Below are 18,200 nucleotides of genomic sequence, written 5' to 3' on the forward strand. Positions count from 1 at the left end.
TTGTAAAATGTATAAATCTGTAAGTTTAGAAAAGAAAATACTAGCCCCAAACACATATTTTTACTAGACAGTGCTTAATTGAGACAATATTCAATCTGAGAATCTTTTGAGTTCAGAGCTGAAAATGGAAATTAGAAAACTCTACTAAAGACAGTTACAGAAGATGTTTTATCATTATCATTTTCACCTACCTGAGACTAATGGGGAGGCAAAAATACTTCTGGGCAAGATTTAACACTAGCATCTTTCATATAAATATTGATTCTTGGAATAGTGTTATGCCAAAGATGTTAAAGCATAAAGAAATACCTGAACATTCTCCTTGTAAGAGCAAAGCATTCATTCCTTAATGTCTTAAGATTGGGCAATCTTGATGGTTACAAGTCAGCTTGATTGTTTTCAGTTTAGAACTTTCTAGAAATTATACAGTTTAGTTTTCAGAACACATGAGATCCTAGGTGCTCTCTGAGCTTGGTACTTTTCTTGCAGATGTTTCCTTACAAACTACATGATGTCATCAGTGCACTTCTGAACATATTTTCAAAAGTGATTTTTTAAAATTTTTTTACAGGTTGTTGAGAGCTGTGTTGCGACTGCTGGATTCAGCATTGGAGAATATGCTGCCCTTGTTTTTGCAGGAGCCATAGATTATGCAGAAGGTATAAAGCAAGTATCAATATATAGAAATATTTTATTTTTCCTTGTTATAACGTTGGAATACACAATGTTTGATCAGCTTAGAGCTACACCAGCCTGAATAACATTTTGGCACTGAAATAAATATGTGCATTAAAGGAATGCACATGAGGAATAAAAGTTCCTCATGAGGAATAAAAAAATAATTATAATTCTCCTAAAATACAAAAATATGTGACTAAAAAAATTCTTGATTAGTAAAAATAAAAAGAGGTGGCAGAATGTGGGAGGTGGTAACAATAGTATGCGTTGTACCCTTAGGTAACAGTATCAAGAGGGTACTGGAACTCCCATATATTTTGCCCGGTTACACATCTATTGTTTAATATATCTGTGATATATTTGTTGATTCACATATTTGTTTGTTTATTTTACAAATTGATGAAATACAACAATCCTGATTTTTCTTTTTCCGAGAACTTCAAAATGGAATTTCTTATTTACTAAAGTTACCGTATTTTCCGGCGTATAAGACGACTGGGCGTATAAGACGACCCCCTACTTTTCCTGTTAAAATATAGGGTTTGGGCTATACTCGCCGTATAAGACTACCCCTCTTCCAACGCACACCAAATAAAAATTAAAAAAACATCAACTGGCTCACCCACAATGTAAAAGCAGCTGTGCTAGACCCAAAATGGCCCCTGAAACAAGCAGGAACCTCACACAGCCCCAAAAAGCCCCAAAAAACAACTTTCACGCTTTACACACACACAACACAACACAACACAACACAACTGGCTCATCCACAATGTAAAAGTAGCTGTGCTAGACCCAAAATGGCCCCTGCAACAAGCAGGAACTTCACACAGCCACAAAAAGCCCAAAAACCCAACTTTCACACTTCACACACACAAAATTCCACATACAGCTTTGTGAGATTTTGTGTGTTTGTGTAGTTAGAGTGAAACACTACAGAAACACACTAAATCTCAGAAAGCTACACAAATATTATTTTATTTTATTTTATTTTTATTTTTATATGAAAGCTAAATTTAAAACTTCCTAAACTTTAAATGGCTAGGTCTAAAAAAGAACTAAAAAAAAACCCAATTAACTATTTTTTTTTAAAGATCCCAAAGGGGAAAAAAACTTACGTACCCAATAGAACAGGGGTCTCCAACCTTGGCAACTTTAAGACTTGTAGACTTCAACTCCCACAATTCCTCAGCCAGCTTTGTTTTGCTGGCTGAGGAATTCTGGGAGTTGAAGTCCACAACTCCCTGCCTGCTTGGTTGCAGGCAGGGAGTTGCTTGCTGATGGAATGGATTCAGGCAAGCGAAGCAAGGCAAGCAGCTAAGGCAGTGGTTCTCAACCTTCCTAATGCCGCGACCCTTTAATATAGTTCCTCATGTTGTGGTGACCCCCAACGATAAAGTTATTCCTAAAACCATCAAAAATATGTGTTTTCCGATGGTCTTAGGCCAGGGGTCCCCAACCTTTTGGACCTCAGGGACCACCAACTTCATAATTTTAAATTTCGCAGACCACTAATACGAATCCAGTGCCCCGCTTGCTGAAGCACCTGGACTCCCAGTACGGGATGGGGTCCTTCAGGCACTCTCCATCCTCTCTGTCTCTCTCTCTCTGTCTCCCACTCTTTCTCTCTCATTCTCTCTTTCTCTCTCTCTCATTTTCGCTTTCTCTCTCTCTCCCTCTCTTTCTTTCTCTCCCACTCTTTCTCATTCTCTCTTTCTCTCTCCCCCCTCTCTCATTCTCTTTCTCTCTCCCCCTCTCTTTCTCATTCTTTCTTTCCCCCACTCTTTCCCTTTCTCTCCCCTTTCTCATTCTTTCTCTCTCTCCCACTCTTTCTCTCTCATTCTCTTTCTCCCCCTTTCTCTCTCTTTCTCCCACTCTCTTTCTCTCCCCTCACTCTCTCTCATTCTCTCTTTCTCTCTGTCCCCCTTTCTCTCCCCCCCACTTTCTCTTTCTCCCTCCCGCTCTTTCTCTTTCTCTCTCTCCCCCTCTTTCTCTCTCTCCCCACTCTCTCCCTCTCATTCTGATTCTCTCATTCTGATTCTCTTTCATTTTCTCTCCCTCTCTCTCATTCTCTCTCTGATTCTTTGGTTCTCTTTGATTCTGTCTCTTTCTCTGTCTCTCATTCTCTCTCTCTCACTCTCTCTCTCTGATTCTCTCTGTCTCTTTCTCTCATTCTCTTTCATTCTGTCTTTCTCTCTCTTTCATTCTTTGTCTCTTTCTCTCTCTGTCTCATTCTGATTCTCTCTTTCTCTCTCATTCTCTCTCTCTCTCATCTCATGGGCCAGCCAGTGTCTTGGGGCTGAGAGGAAGTCAAGCATCTCCCTGAGAGACTGAGGGCCGGAAGAAGTGTGGGAGCGAAGCACTACTTGAACTTGTGCGGCATGAGCATTCGCCTTGGTATATTTGCGCCAGCTGATGGCCAAGGCAGCCCTCATCTGTCTGCTGAAAGTGCAGCATCAGGATTCTGCCTTGCTATATTTGCGGCGCAAGGCAGCCTTTGTTTCCTGCTGCTTGGGACTCAGAGCGGTAAATAGCGTCTGATCCGGAGAGCAGCTGGATTTTGCTCTCTAATCTGGATGCCAGATCGGCCCCCTGCAAACTCTCGTCTCTCGAGGAGCGCTCCCTGAAGCGGGGCTGGAAACTTTGGTTGGACTGCTTGAGAGAGGAGAGCTTGCAGGGGGGCGATCTGGTGTCTGCAACGGAGAGCGGCATCCGGCTTTTTCTCTCCGCTGTAAGAGCGCTGTAAGAGCGGCAGCCCTCATCTCCTAATGCTTGGGACTGCAAAATCCAGCTGCTCCCCGGACCAGTCACCATTTACCGCACCGAGTCCCAAACATTAGGAGATGAGGGCTGCCGCTCTTACAGCGCTCTTATAGCGGAGAGAAAAAGCTGGATGCCGCTCTCCATTGCAGACACCAGATCGCCCCCCTGCAAGCTCTCCTCTCTCAAGCAGTCCAACCAAAGTTTCCAGCCCCGCTTCAGGGAGCGCTCCTTGAGAGACGAGAGTTTGCAGGGGGCCGATTTGGCAGCCGGATTAGAGAGCAAAATCCAGCAGCTCTCCGGATCAGACGCCATTTACCACTCTGAGTCCCAGGCAGCAGGAAACAAAGGCTGCCTTGCGCCACTCCTGACACAAATATACCAAGGCGGAATGCTGCTGCCGTACAAATGAAAGTAGTGCTTCACTCCCACAGCTTCCAGCCATCGCAAACACCACTTCTTCCCGCTTCTGCCGCCCCCTCCCCCACCGCCACAACAGCACCATTCATTCCGGATGGCGAGGGCTGCGCTCGTTTTTCTGTATTGCACCACCATCAAAACCCCTGTGAAAGGGTTGTTTGACCCCCCAACCACTGAGCTAAGGTAAGCAAGCCAGGAAAATGCGCTGCGCACTCCCACCCTTTGCCTGCGAGCCCGGACGCTGATCCGGACGGCTGCAGAACGAACTGGGCACTGGCTGTCATGTCTTTTCTGCTGTGCGGGGTTCGGCACCTGGGCTCCCGGGGTTTAAGCCTCTGGGCCAGCCCGTGCTGCTCCAGGATGTTCGCTTCGGGCTCCTTGGAATTGCTGCTGGGCGCTTCTTCCCGTTGGGGCGATGGTGGGTGGCTGCGAGCCTGGAAGAGGTGGTGAAATGCAGAGCAATACCTCGTGGGGAAGGAGTCCGCCGTGGCTCCCGCAGTCCACTCACCATCACCCCAACGGGAAGAAGCGCCCAGCAGCAATTCCAAGGAGCCCGAAGCGAACATCCTGGAGCAGCACGGGCCCGGCCCAAAGGCTTAAACCCCAGGAGCCCAGGTGCCGAACCCTGCACAGCAGAAAAGACATGACAGCCGGTGCCCAGTTCTTTCTGCAGCCGTCCGGATCGGCGCCAAGCCAGGAAAGTGCGCTGCGCACTCCCACCCTTCGCCTGCGAGCCCGGGCGCTGATCCGGACGGCTGCAGAAGGAACTGGGCACCGGCTGTCATGTCTTTTCTGCTGTGCCGGGTTCGGCACCTGGGCTCCCGGGGTTTAAGCCTTTGGGCCGGCCCGTGCTGCTCCAGGATGTTCGCTTCGGGCTCCTTGGAATTGCTGCTGGGCGCTTCTTCCCGTTGGGGCGATGGTGGGTGGCTGCGAGCCTGGAAGAGGTGGTGAAATGCAGAGCAATACCTCGTGGGGAAGGAGTCCGCCGTGGCTCCCGCAGTCCACTCACCATCACCCCAACGGGAAGAAGCGCCCAGCAGCAATTCCAAGGAGCCCGAAGCGAACATCCTGGAGCAGCACGGGCTGGCCCAAAGGCTTAAACCCCAGGAGCCCAGGTGCCGAACCCGGCACAGCAGAAAAGACATGACAGCCGGTGCCCAGTTCTTTCTGCAGCCGTCCGGATCGGCGCCAAGCCAGGAAAGTGCGCTGCGCACTCCCACCCTTCGCCTGCGAGCCCGGGTGCCGATCCGCTTGGACTGCGGGAGCCACGGCGGTGCTGGCCGGGCTGGGTCTGGTGCGGTGGGCGGAGATGAAGGAGCAGCCTCGGCGGTAGCAGCAGCAGCAATTACAACGGGAAAAGCTGTGGGGAAAGGAGGACGAGGAAGATCTGGCAAGGCTGTGCGAGCACTTCATGGCTCCTCCGGTGAGCGGATTGCGAGAGCTGCGCGACTGGGGCGGAGACATGCGAAGTCGCATGGGGCTTCTCATAATGGAGACGCAGAGCCAGGTGTGCAAGGCGCTGGCCCAGGTCGACCGCGGCGCCGCTTTCACCGTGGACTGCTGGGAAAGGAAGGAAGGTGATCCGAATTCCGGGGTAGAGTGGGGACGCGTTCCTTTCTCGTGGGCCCCGCACTGCCTGGCACCTCTTGTAGGTTGGAACTAATTCGGAGTACAGCTTCCCCTCAATGTTGCCGGCGCTCCCAAAGTGTCATCGGTCAGCGCCAGCAACTCAGATTCGGGTACCCGGCGTATAAGACGACCCCCGACTTTTGAGATGATTTTCCTGGGTTAAAAAGTCGTCTTATACGCCGGAAAATACGGTAAATAAGAAAAGTTGCTTATGTTTACTTTTGTTGAAATGGGAAACTTATTGTAGAGTTCGTTGCGATGAAAAAAGCAGATGTAGAAGTGCCTCTTTGAAGCACAGGAATTATAGTTCATAGACCTTACACAGAACATCTATGGAACTTTGCATCCATTTGATACACTTGAAATATGTTATATATGTACTCATTTTCAGTACAATTGTGTAGTTTTGCAAAAAAAAAAGTATATATTGTGTTAATATATTTAAAACACTGATCTTCAAAAGCAGTTCTTGTGAAATTTTAAATTTAAAGAATCAAGTGAAATATTTAGTGCAGGTTTCTTGTAAAAAGTAATTCAGGTTGGATGTTCTATTTAATTATGGTCTACGGTAATCCATGATGTAAGCTTTTAAACAGTAAAGCTATTCATCTTCTTTTGCTTCATGTCTTCTCATCACTTGACTTTATTCGTCCCCAAAATTCAGTTGCATTTTGAAGTAAAGATAGATTTGTTTCATTGTCTGTTTTGCTTAGTCAGAAGTTATGCCTGCAAAGCCTTCTTTTAATTGGATCCGCTCCAGTCCGGTTTCAGACCTGGGTACAGCACGGAAACGGCATTGGTCGCGTTGGTGGATGATCTCTGGAGGGCTCGGGATAGGGGTTACTCCTCTATCCTGGTCCTGTTAGACCTCTCAGCGGCTTTTGATACCATCGACCATGGTATCATGTTGCGCCGGCTGGAGGGACTGGGAGTGGGGGGCACCGTTTTGCGGTGGTTCTCCTCCTATCTCTCCGACCGGTCGCAATCCGTGTTGACAGGGGGGCAGCGGTCGACCCCGAGGTGCCTTGTTTGTGGGGTGCCACAAGGGTCGGTCCTCTCGCCCCTCCTGTTCAACATTTATGTGAAGCCGCTGGGTGAGATCATCCGTGGTTTTGGGGTGGAGTTCCATCAGTACGCTGATGATACTCAGCTGTACATCTCCACCCCAGACCATCCCAACGATGCCTTGGAAGTGATGTCCCAGTGCCTGGAGGCCGTGCGGGTCTGGATGGGGAGAAACAGGCTTCGACTCAACCCTTCCAAGACCGAGTGGCTGTGGCTGCCGGCATCCCGGTATAGCCAGCTGACGCCATCGCTGGTTATTGGGGGTGAATCATTGGCCCCCACGGAAAGGGCCCGCAACTTGGGTGTCCTCCTGGATGCACGGCTGTCCTTAGAAGGGCATATGACGGCCGTGGCCAGGGGGGCTTTTTATCAGGTTCGCCTGATACGCCAGTTGCGCCCCTTTCTGGATCGGGACTCCCTACGCACAGTCACTCAAGCACTCGTCACTTCTCGTCTGGACTATTGTAACGCTCTCTACATGGGGCTCCCCTTGGGGTACACCCGGAGGCTCCAACTGGTGCAGAATGCGGCCGCGCGGGGGATTATGGGAGCGACTGGGCGCTCCCATGTGACTCCTCTCCTGCGCGAGCTGCATTGGCTTCCGGTGGACTTCCAGGTGCGCTTCAAGGTGTTGGTGATCACCTTTAAAGCGCTCCATGGCTTAGGGCCAGGGTACTTACAGGACCGCCTTCTGCCACCAATAGCCTCCCACCGGCCAGTTCGCTCCCACAGAGAGGGCCTCCTCAGGGTGCCGTCGGCTAGACAATGCCGGCTGGCGACCCCCAGGAGGAGAGCCTTCTCTGTGGTGGCACCTACCCTTTGGAACAATCTACCCCCAGAGATACGAGTGATCTCCGACCTCCGGACCTTTCGTCGGGCCCTAAAAACTCATCTCTTTCAGTTAGCCGGTCTCTCTTGATTTTATGATTTTATGGTTGGTTTTAAATTTTGATATGGATTTTAAATTGATAAATTTTAAACTATGGGCCAAATTTAATTATTTTAAATCTATTTTTAATCGTATTTATGTATAAATGTTTTTATTTTGGCTGTTCACCGCCCTGAGTCCGAAAGGAGAAGGGCGGTATAGAAATTCGAATAATAAATAAATAATAAATAAATAAATAAATAAATAAATAAATAAATAAATAAATAAATAAATAAATAAATAAATAAATAATTCCTATGTATATTTGTCAAATTCTAAATGGATGAGTAGAAAACTATAACTTACGCAGGCAGACATTATTTCAAATCATAATTTCAACTTCCTTTTCATGATTTGGTTTTCTCAAGTTGTCTATATGTGCAATAAGGGTATTCAGGTAACATTTATGTTGGGGCTACCAGTGAAACAAGCCGAGTATCTTTGCAGAACAACTTCCTCAGTGCTTTGAAGAAAGATGCTTTGGTTGTGTCAGCATTTTTTTGCAAAATATCTTTGAAATGCTTTGTACAGCTGCAGCAATTGATAACCAAAGTGAAAGTGTGGGGGAAATATGGCACTGAAAGAAATGTGAACAAAACATACTTCCTGTGTTAGGAAGCTGGATTAGATGGACGTTAAGATTCTTTAAATTCCTTACTTACTATGATTTTGGGAAGGGAGACTCTTTACTTATATTGAACAGTGGAACAGCTTGCCTACAGAAGTTGTGGGTGCTTCATCCCTGGAGATTTTTAAAGAAGAGACTGGACAGTCACTTGTCCAAAATGGTATAGGGCAGTGATGGCTAGCCTTTTTGCCATTGCGTGCTGGGGGGAGGGAGGGGTCGCGTGCACGCGTGCCCACACCCATAATTCTATCAACCTCGCGCATGCGTGCGCACCCCCCCCCCCGCTCCTGGCACGTGATGGCCCAGTAGGCCTGTTTTTCTTTCTCCCCAGGCTCCAGAGCCTTTCTAGGAGCTTGGGGAGGGCAAAAACGGTCTCCCCCTCCCCCCACCAAGGCACTCTGGAGGCTCGAAACGGTCCCACTGGAAGTTGGCAAACGGGCCGTTTTCGGCCTCCGGGGGGGGGAGTGAGGCCGTTTTCACCCTCCCCAGGCTCCAGAGCCTTTCTAGGTAGTAGTTGGTCCTTGTAGTTGTGACTGTGTAAATGTGTTTTAGGTTTTCTACTGCTACAGCCATTTTTGCTCTAGCAGCAATCTCAAATTTGGGTACGCCTCTATAGAGATACTTTTTCTTTTCCGTAGCCCTGTATGCTGTCAAGACACGGGCTGAAGCCATGCAAGAGGCCTCTGAAGTTATACCAAGTGGGATGCTCTCTGTTATTGGCCGAAGAGATTCAGATTATAAAACTGCTTGTTTGGAAGCTCGTGAATACTGCAAGACAGTGGGCATAGAAGACCCTGTATGTGAAGTTTCAAACTACTTGTTTCCAGACAGCAGAGTCATTGCAGGACACTTACAGGTATTAGTAAAACAATTGTAGTTGACGGTGTAAAGATAAGTTGGAGAACAAGCCATTTTCTCCAGCCTAAAATGCTCTAATTGCATTAATTACTAATTGCAATAATAATAATTTCTGCAATGTAAATACTAATATAATATATATATATATACAGGTAGTCCTAGACTTACAACAGTTTACTTAGTGATTGTTTGGTTACAACAGCACTGAAAAAAGTGACTTATGACTATTTTTTGCACTTATGACCATCGCAGCATCCCCATGGTCATGTGATTTATATTTGGATGCTTGGCAAGTAGTTCATATTTAGAAGAGTTGCGGTGTCCCAGGGTCCTGTGATCACCTTTTGTGACCTTCTGACAAGCAAAGTCAATGGGGAAGCCAGATTCACTTAACAACCGTGTTACTTATTTAACAACTGCAGCAATTCACTTAACAAACATGGCAAGAAAAGTTGTAAAATGGGGCCAAACTCACTTAACAAATTTCTCACCTAGCAACATAAATTTTGGGCTCAAATGTACCTGTATATTATAATTTATAAATATTATACTGTATTTACATATTTTATAAATATAAAAACTAATAATAATTACAATAAGAATAAGTCATTACATTAACGGATTAGTTGCATCAATTAAAAAGCTCTTGATTGCATGCCAAAACAACTAGACGCATAGTATTTTTTCCCTTCATGCCATCACTCTGCTGGGCACCTAATTCCCACAGCACTGTCTTATGTCTAAGGATATTTACCCATGTAGTAGGGCTGTATTACCCTTATCCTTATCATCTTTTGTATTACCTTCTACTATTTTGGTATCTCGTATTACTTTGTTGTCTGAATGCACACTGAAAGCTTACGCACCAGAGACAGGTTCCTTGTGTGTCCAATCAAAATTGGCCAATAATGAGTTGGACTGTAGTGCACTGTCTTGCTGGCAAGCTGGATGGATTTTTTTTAATTGGGGAGACCTAGCTTCGCAGACACAAGTGGTGCTGAGCTGACTCTTCATTCTGGCTTTCATCATTTTGGCAAAACTAGTTGCCTTTATATTCAAAATACTTCCCTCTCCTCAATATATTTAGCATGTTAACGATTTAAAAAGAAACAAAATAATGACAGAGCCTTGGTGGTGCAGCAGACTAAGTGCTGTTATGTAGCACTTAGCTGCCAGCTGCCTGAAATTAGTGCAAGTTCAAATCTCACCAGGCTCAAGGTTGACTCAGCCTTCCATCCTTCCGAGGTAGGTAAATTGAGGACCCGGTTTGTGGGGACAATAAGCTGACTTTGTAGAAACAAAGCCTTATGAGAGGCCAAAAGTCCTAATATACAAAAGAATGAAGGCTATTGCTATAGTGCATTGTAAGCCGCGCTGAGTCTTCGGAGAAGGGCAGCATATAAATTGAAATAATAAATAAGTAAATATGACATAGCTCATATTTGGCAGGATGTTTATAAGGAAGCCATCTTTATTTTCTATAAAACCTAATTTTAAATTAAGTCAGGAGGATTTATTTTAAAGAGTTTAGTTTTGCAACAGACACCATACAAAATCATTCCATGGTGCCTGGTACTTAGAAAGATTGATGATCCTTTTTGTAAAGATGAAGAATTATGGGCAGTTCTTGGATATAACCACTCATTCAACAACTGTTCAGAGTTACTATGGCACTGTGCAAGAGGGAGTTGGGACCAGGCCACAAAGTTACGGGTGTTGCAGTGTCCCCACAGTCACATGATCCTTATTTGGGACTTGGCAACTGGCTCACAATTACAATGTTCCAGCGTGCTGCAGTCATGTGATTGTTACTTGTGATCCTCTCTGCCAATTTCCCACAAGCAAAATCAATGGGGAAGCCTGCAGGAGGTTGCAAGTCATTCCCATCTCTTTTTCATCTGTGGCACCCACCTCTGCACCATCTCCCTGCATCAATGGCAATAGCCCTTAGACTTATATACCGCTTCACAGTACTTTATAGCCCTCTCTAAGCAGTTTACAGAGTCAGCCTATTGCCCTCAACAATCTGGGTGCTAATTTTACTGACCTCGGAAGGGTGGAAGGCTGAGTCAACCTTGAGCCGGGTGAGATTCGAACTGCCAGATTGCAGGCAGACGGCAGTCTGCAGAAGTAGCCTGCAATACTGCAGTCTAACTGCTGCGCTGCCATGCCTTCAGTTCAATCAACCAGCATTCCATACTTCCTACAGGTGGTACCCACTTACCTGCCTGCAGCACTGCCCTGCTTGCTTGCTGCCTCTTCCCATGACATGGTTATGTGAGGTGCTCAGTTGTGGTCATCCTGTGTGGTCCTAGGGTTTCATTGACAATCATTACATTACATTACATTGGTTTCATTGACAATTAGGATTGCCAGCAATAGGAGATGCAGTCTCATGACATCATGCGTTACAAAGTATCCAAACTACATTTAAAGGCAGCCCGTAACATGGTCTATTGTTCTGATGGTGAATGTATGTTAAGACTTCCATATTTCTGGCCTAAATTGTAGTGCTTGTACTACTATTGACCAGGCTTCTGAAAGATCTTTTGTTGTTGTTTTTCTTGGATCATGTTTCATCAGCGTGCAGCTGTTTATTCAGAATTCTTTAAAAAATGAAGTATACTAAAGCAGTTCTAGACAAGTGAAATAATTCATTTTTTTCTTTTTTTAATCTTAGGCTTTGGAATTCTTACAGAAAAATTCAAGGAAGTTCTCATTTGCACGTGTAAAAATGCTACCTGTTAGTGGTGCTTTTCATACCCGCCTAATGAAATCAGCAATGCAACCTTTATCCGAAGCTCTTGAATCAATCAGCTTCCAACAACCCCTCATCCCTGTCTATTCAAATGTGGATAGCAAGAAATACAGGCAACCGGAACAGATTCAGCATTGTTTAGTGGAACAATTGGTTTCGCCAGTGAAATGGGAGCAAATAATGCACGCAATCTATGAAAGGAATAAAGGAAAAAAGTTTCCTTATACATATGAAGTGGGACCTGGAAAACAGTTAGGTGCAATTCTAAGAAGTTGCAATTTAAAGGCCTCAAGATATTATAGTAATATTGATGTTTCTGAAGATGAAACAGATGAAGAAACGTAGAGATTCTTGGAAGAAATGGAAAGTAATTTGCTGCCTGCATAACTTCTTTGCACAGGTTTATTGTCATGCCTGGAGTGAAAGTATTCTCCATTGTATTTCTGAGCCTTTCGTCAAATTAACATATTTGCCTGTGAGTGCCTTACATATATTTGATATATACCATATTTTTCAGAGTATAAGATGCACCCCCTCCAAAAAAAAAGAGGGTGAAAATTTGGGTGCGTTTTATATTCCGAATATAGCTTCACCCACCTGCTGGCCTCCACCCTTTGGCCTCTGCCTCCCAGCAATTTACTCCTTGCAGCAAACAGCAAAACAGCCCATTTCAGTTTCAGCACAGCGTGATTAGCACAAGCAGTTGATTGTCCATGGATCGGCCTCCTGACCCTCAGCTGTTTCAGGCTGCAGGGATTGCCATTGCCTATTGCCTCGCAGGCCTCCACTGCTTGCTGCAAGCAGGCAAATTGCTGGGAGGCAGGTTTTTTTTTTTTTCATGTGCTAATCACGCTATGGTGAAAATGAAACTAAAGCAGGCTGTTTGCTGCAATGAGGCAAACTGGGAGGCAGAGGCAGAGTTATTGTGAGTGTTTTATGAGTCTTCTGTGGTGTCCTTTTGCTGTAAAATTTCTATCTAGAATCAACAATTAGCTGGAATTTAAAAAGCATTTCACTAACTTAATTAAAATGTTACCTGAAAGCAAATAGAGGGGGGAAAAGCTTTACATCTGACAGATTGCATGCTGAATAACTTACTGACTCTGATTACAATACCAATCTATGCAAAGAAAAAAAACTTCAAAACAGTTCCAAACTGGTAAAATTTCATATTATTTCCCATATCCATGCACTAGTGTGTATCTTGTTTTCCTCTCCGTCTTATAGTCCGGAGTATTTTATACTCCGAAAAATACAGTACTTATTTAACAGGTCTAATCCCCTTCACCTAGTTGTCCTGGTGACACAAGTGAAGAGTAAAAGCTACATTTGCAGCCTGCCTGACCTCATGGAGTCTTTTCTTCCACCTGAGGACAATGTAAGCTTATATGACAACATCTGTACGTAGAGCTAATCTGGTTCAACTCCTTTGCCAATCCAGAACCAGTTTCACAAAAGGTTCTGTCTGTAGTGTGGCTTCCTGACCTGTATATTTCATGAGGATAATGAGGTATTCTGGCATTCCCATTTTTCTGACCATATTCCATAGATTGACACAATAAAAAGACCTTTCTATAATCAATGAAGCACATAATGATTTCTTTGGGGTATTCCTTAGCTTGTCATTTTTCCAGGGTAGATCAGCAATAATGTTCTTAAACTCTTTCTGGAGCCAGCTTGAATGAAGCTGTCACCATTGTTCATTGGTTGGATATTTTCCCTGCTGTTAGTATGCTTCTATTTTTATGATGATTTCAGTAACATGGAAACCTATTTGATCAGAAGCCCTACTGGAACAGAATGAATGCTCATGTGTGCATATCAGGGCCATTATCTTTAATGATGTCAGGCAATAAATAATCTAGTCCAGATTACATCACTCAAGTATTTTATGTCAGGCTGAGGAAAATGCAGCCAAGAGAAAGCAACTTATAAGTGGAAACACCTGATTATATTGAAAGGGCAGATCTCTCTCTCAATGTGTCATTCTTCACACATTTAAGTAAACAGTGTTTACATATATGTAAACTAATTTTTAATTTAAAATTTTTAAATTTTTAATCGTTAACTTTTAACTTTTAAATGTCTAAAACGGGTAGTTTTATTTTAATTAGATATGGGCCAAATTATTTAATATTTCTTAAATTGTTTTTTAAATTTTATATCTGTTGTGTTTTATTTTGGCTGTATACTGCCCTGAGTCCTTCTGGGAGAAGGGCGGTATATTAATTAATTAATTAATTAATTAATTAATTAAATAATTAAATAAATAAATAAATAAATGGTATGCCAGCTACTTGTACTTTCTGAATGAAGCCCAGTTAAACATGGTTTTATCTGCTGTGTTTGCCTTGTTTTGGAGTCATAATTTTGAACTATTTGTGGAATTTATATCCAAGTATCATGGAAGCAAGCATTCCTTCTTGAAGTGACGCAGCATTGATCTCTCTGGCTATAGCAACAAAAAATAATAATAAATCACCATATTCCTGGTTGAAAACACAGCTCAAGGATGAAAATTTCCCTTTCTGCAATATTGCCTAGACCACAAAAGACACAGAAAACAGCCAATACATTTAAGAATTATAAATGAAGCTTTAGTTTTATTTTTAAGTTAGCAAGATTACAAATTGTTTTAGATGTTTTATACTGCAAGTATAATTTAAAAGGATGTCCAGCATTCCTTCTATCATCTTTCTAATACATAAAATCTCTCCATGAAGTAGACAACTTATAAATGTATAAAAGATAGATATGAATTAATCCTACCGGCATATATTAAAACAAATTCAGGTAGTTACCCAGCAACAAACCCATATTAATAATTCTGTTTTTAAAAGTATGAAAAATAGCAGTGACCCAGCACTACCCTACACTTTAAATAGAAAAAGGAGCTTTTTCATAGGCAACTTTAAAAATGCAAACAAAGTCAATGCCACCTCCAGGGTGAGTTGCAGGTTGGTCAAAGTCCAGCAATGACCATCTATGGAAATTCAGTGTCCGTTCTGCAGCTCATGCAGCCACCAGGTGAAAGCTGCCATCAGGAGGGCCGGCCCCCATTTCTGGAATGCACAGTTCAGGGGAATCCAAACAAGCTGTTTGTGGGGAGAATAAAGAATCCGATTAAGAATTGTTAAAAGTTACAAACCAAAGGGGAATGATAATCAGTACAGCATATTCTGTTTATGAGTTTTAGTGGAAGAGCATGTGGAAAGAAAAATTTAAATTTTTATGAGTATACAAATGCAGGAAGGTTCTTGCCTCAGGTCACAAAGCCTTCTAAATCGATCTAGCTTTTTAAATAATGATGGGGTATAAAACTTTAATTTGGCTTTTAGGAATTTATACCTCCCAACTATTTTATTACTAGACAACCCACGACACCTTAGGTCACCATTTCAAAGATATTTTCTTACCAGATATCTCAATATATTCAACAATGGCTGAATTTCTAATGGATTTCAAAAGTTCTTTAAAATTCAGGGAGATACAGGTACTCCTTGACTTACAATCTTTCATTTAGTGACCATTCAAAATTATAATGGCACTGAAAAAGGGGACCTCTGACCATTTTTCACACTTATGACGGTTGCAGCACCCCTGTGGTCACGTGATTTATATTTGGATACTTGACAACTGACTCATATTTATGACAGTTACAATGTCCTGGGATCATGTGATTATCTTTTGTCTCCATTTGACAAGCAAAGTCAGTGGAGATTCAACAAGTGTATTACTAATTTAACAACTGCAGTGATTCAGTTAACAAATATGGCAAGAAAAGTCGCAAAATGGGGCAAAACTCACTTAATAAATTTCTCAGCAATATAAATTTTGGGCTCAATTGTGATTGTAAGTCAAGGACTACCTGTACTCAAAAGATGTATCTGTCTTGAAAGTCAAACATCAGGAGCTGACCACAGGAAATGTTTTAAGATATATTATGCCATAAATGTTTTATGATAATTTTATGTCATAAATATTTTTTAAAATTTAAATTTAAATTCCATGGGAGCCATGGGTCCTAGATTTTGGGTGCACTCTGTAAATTTGCCCATTTGAAGTAACTTGGTCCAAAACATTTTGTTCTAGGATGCAGTGTTTCACCCATTTAAAAGTTACGGACATTTTAGTAATGTATAGATTATCCAATTTATTATCTTATCTACCTCTTATCTACCACCCACTGGAAGGCAGTGTGTTATCAGCCAGAATATGGGAGGGTTTTGCATCTTAACAGCAATTCATGTCTTTCCACACCAAGCAATGAGGAACAGAATAGAAACAGAATTGCATTATAAGAAACAAAAACTCTTTTGCTAATTGAGTTGCCTCACTGTTTAACAGTATAATTATGACTGCAATAATAAAAATAAATGAAATTTACCCAGACGTAGTCAATAATCTTCTTTCTCCAGCTCTTGTCCAAAGAACTCCCAACAGTTTTCATAACATTTTTGCCCCAAAACCGAGTCTGGAAAACACAGGCCACTATTCTATTTAAAAGGAAACAAAACATGAATGATTAAAATACAATGGTTCTTATAAGCAGTAAGCAAGCAATAAATACGTTTTACTACAACAAACGTGGTGTCATAGCAAGGTCCTTTGCAACATGATTTGCTTGCATTGTACACATGTAAAATGGAGCAGTTCCTTGATCATTCCACTTGAGCCTACCAGGTTGATGTAGTTGACCTTCTCCACAGATACCTTTGGATAGTAATAAAAAGTAGACAGGTTTCTACTCTGCAACTGACTTCAGAAATAGATTCTCAGTTTCTTACCAGTCAAGATTTATTGATTTAAATTTCAGACATTTCAAAGCCAAACTTGAAATTCTCAACCAATAAAACACCCATCATCATGAGTAGAGCTCTATGCTCTTATGAAGTCACCAAATTCTTTCTTCTCAACTAGTTGAGTCCTGTCAAAGCCAGGGGGAAGAAGACTGTTCCAAATGCACCAATCCATTTTTCGTTAAACGAAGACACTGCACTCCTTTCATTTTTATTAAGTTACGAAACTGGCCTAATCTGGGCTTAATTTTGATGCCTCCAGTATCAAAATTATGGTGAAATTCAATTTTTTTTTTACTACCGATTCTGTGGGCTTGGTGGGTTTGGTGGGCGTGGCTTGATGGGCATGGCAGGGGAAGGATACTGCAAAATCCCCATTCCCTCCCCACTCCTGGAGTAAGGATATTGCAAAATCTTCATTCCCACTCCACTCTGGGGCCAGCCAGAGGTGGTATTTGCCGGTTCTCTGAACTACTCAAAATTTCCGCTACTGGTTCTTCAGAACCTGTCAGAACCTGCTGAATTTCACCCCTGCTTTGATGTATTTTGGGAAACAGGACAAAAGCTAATATTTGGAGGAGAGGCCACCAAAAAAACATCCAAGTTGTAGGCTGGATTGGGAAATAAGTAGTCCTGGAAAAAGATAATGGCAAATACATCTACATTTCTGCCGATAAAACTACATGGCTATCCCTATACATTTATCAGGAGTCAATGTCCATTCCATTCTGTAGGTATAGGTAGTTCTCAACTTACAACCATTCATTTAGTGACCAAAGTTACAACTGCACTGAAAAAAGTGACTTATGACCCTTTTTCACACTTAACAATTATTGTGATATCAAAAAGACTTTTTGGCAAAATGCAATCTTTACTTGAAAGTTTTTTTTTTTAAAAAGTTTGATGAAATGATAATGGCCATGGAAAATATTCAGAGGCATTCAGCTTTGGATAAATTAGATTCACAAAAGGAATCTGATTTGAAAGTTGCAGACCAAAGAGATATGGACTGTACAGACAGAACTAACTGAGCTGATCGCATTCATCTCTTTGCAGTTTGAGCCTGCCATCTTTTACAATACTAGAAGTCTGTCTGAATGGAGAAGTGACAATTTGCTTTTTCCTAAGAGGACTGAGGGAGATTGGAGAATGGATTTGTTACACTGAACTGGAAGGCACTTCTATTTGGACTTTGTTGGGAAGATACACCAACTATGGAGACTGGATTTATTATATTTAATTAGATAACAATCAATGAAAGATGGCATTAAGAAACAAACATGGATATTTGATCAAGGACAAATTACTCTTAATTCTTGGGATCATTTGGGATAGATAAGATGCTGTGTTAAATTTTCTATGAATTTATAACAATAAGTTTGTTAAAGGGTTTTGAAACTTTAATCTTGTCTTTTTTATTATGATTGTTCTTCCTGTTAACTATGTTGTCGTTAATATAGTATATAGAAGACAGGACAATAATTTGCAAATAGATTTACCAGTTTAAAAATTTAGGGCAAGGGGGGCAAGGGATGGGAAGCAATATTGTAGTAATGTATTAATCATTATTCAAGTAGAGGGGATAATATGTGCATATAAATGTTGGTTTTCTGTTCTTTTCAATGAACTTTTTTTAATGTCTTGATTGTTTTGTGGGTTTTTTGTTTTGTTTTTTAATTT

General features: G+C 42.4%; 1 protein-coding gene across 2 annotated transcripts in view; it reads left to right on the top strand.

Annotated features, from left to right (window-relative positions):
- The window catches only part of MCAT (malonyl-CoA-acyl carrier protein transacylase), a 20,789-nt gene extending 2,978 nt beyond the window's left edge, over nucleotides 1-17,811 (top strand). Inside the window, exons 2-5 of one of the 2 annotated variants that reach the window (XR_011600645.1) lie at nucleotides 572-659; nucleotides 8,744-8,961; nucleotides 11,644-12,196; nucleotides 17,577-17,811. Coding sequence is in view for 1 of the 2 variants with exons in the window: in XM_070947675.1 (XP_070803776.1) it covers nucleotides 572-659; nucleotides 8,744-8,961; nucleotides 11,644-12,066 (729 nt within the window). In the remaining variant the exon portion in view is untranslated. Of the gene's footprint in view, nucleotides 1-571; nucleotides 660-8,743; nucleotides 8,962-11,643; nucleotides 13,300-17,576 lie in introns of those variants that run through there. The other variant, XM_070947675.1, reaches the window with a different exon arrangement.
- The last annotated feature ends 389 nt before the right edge of the window (nucleotides 17,812-18,200 follow it).

This window comes from Pituophis catenifer, unplaced genomic scaffold (assembly GCF_029215685.1).
Source record: "Pituophis catenifer annectens isolate HBS135680 unplaced genomic scaffold, rPitCat1.0.hap2 SCAF_7, whole genome shotgun sequence".
Lineage (NCBI taxonomy): Eukaryota > Metazoa > Chordata > Lepidosauria > Squamata > Colubridae > Pituophis > Pituophis catenifer.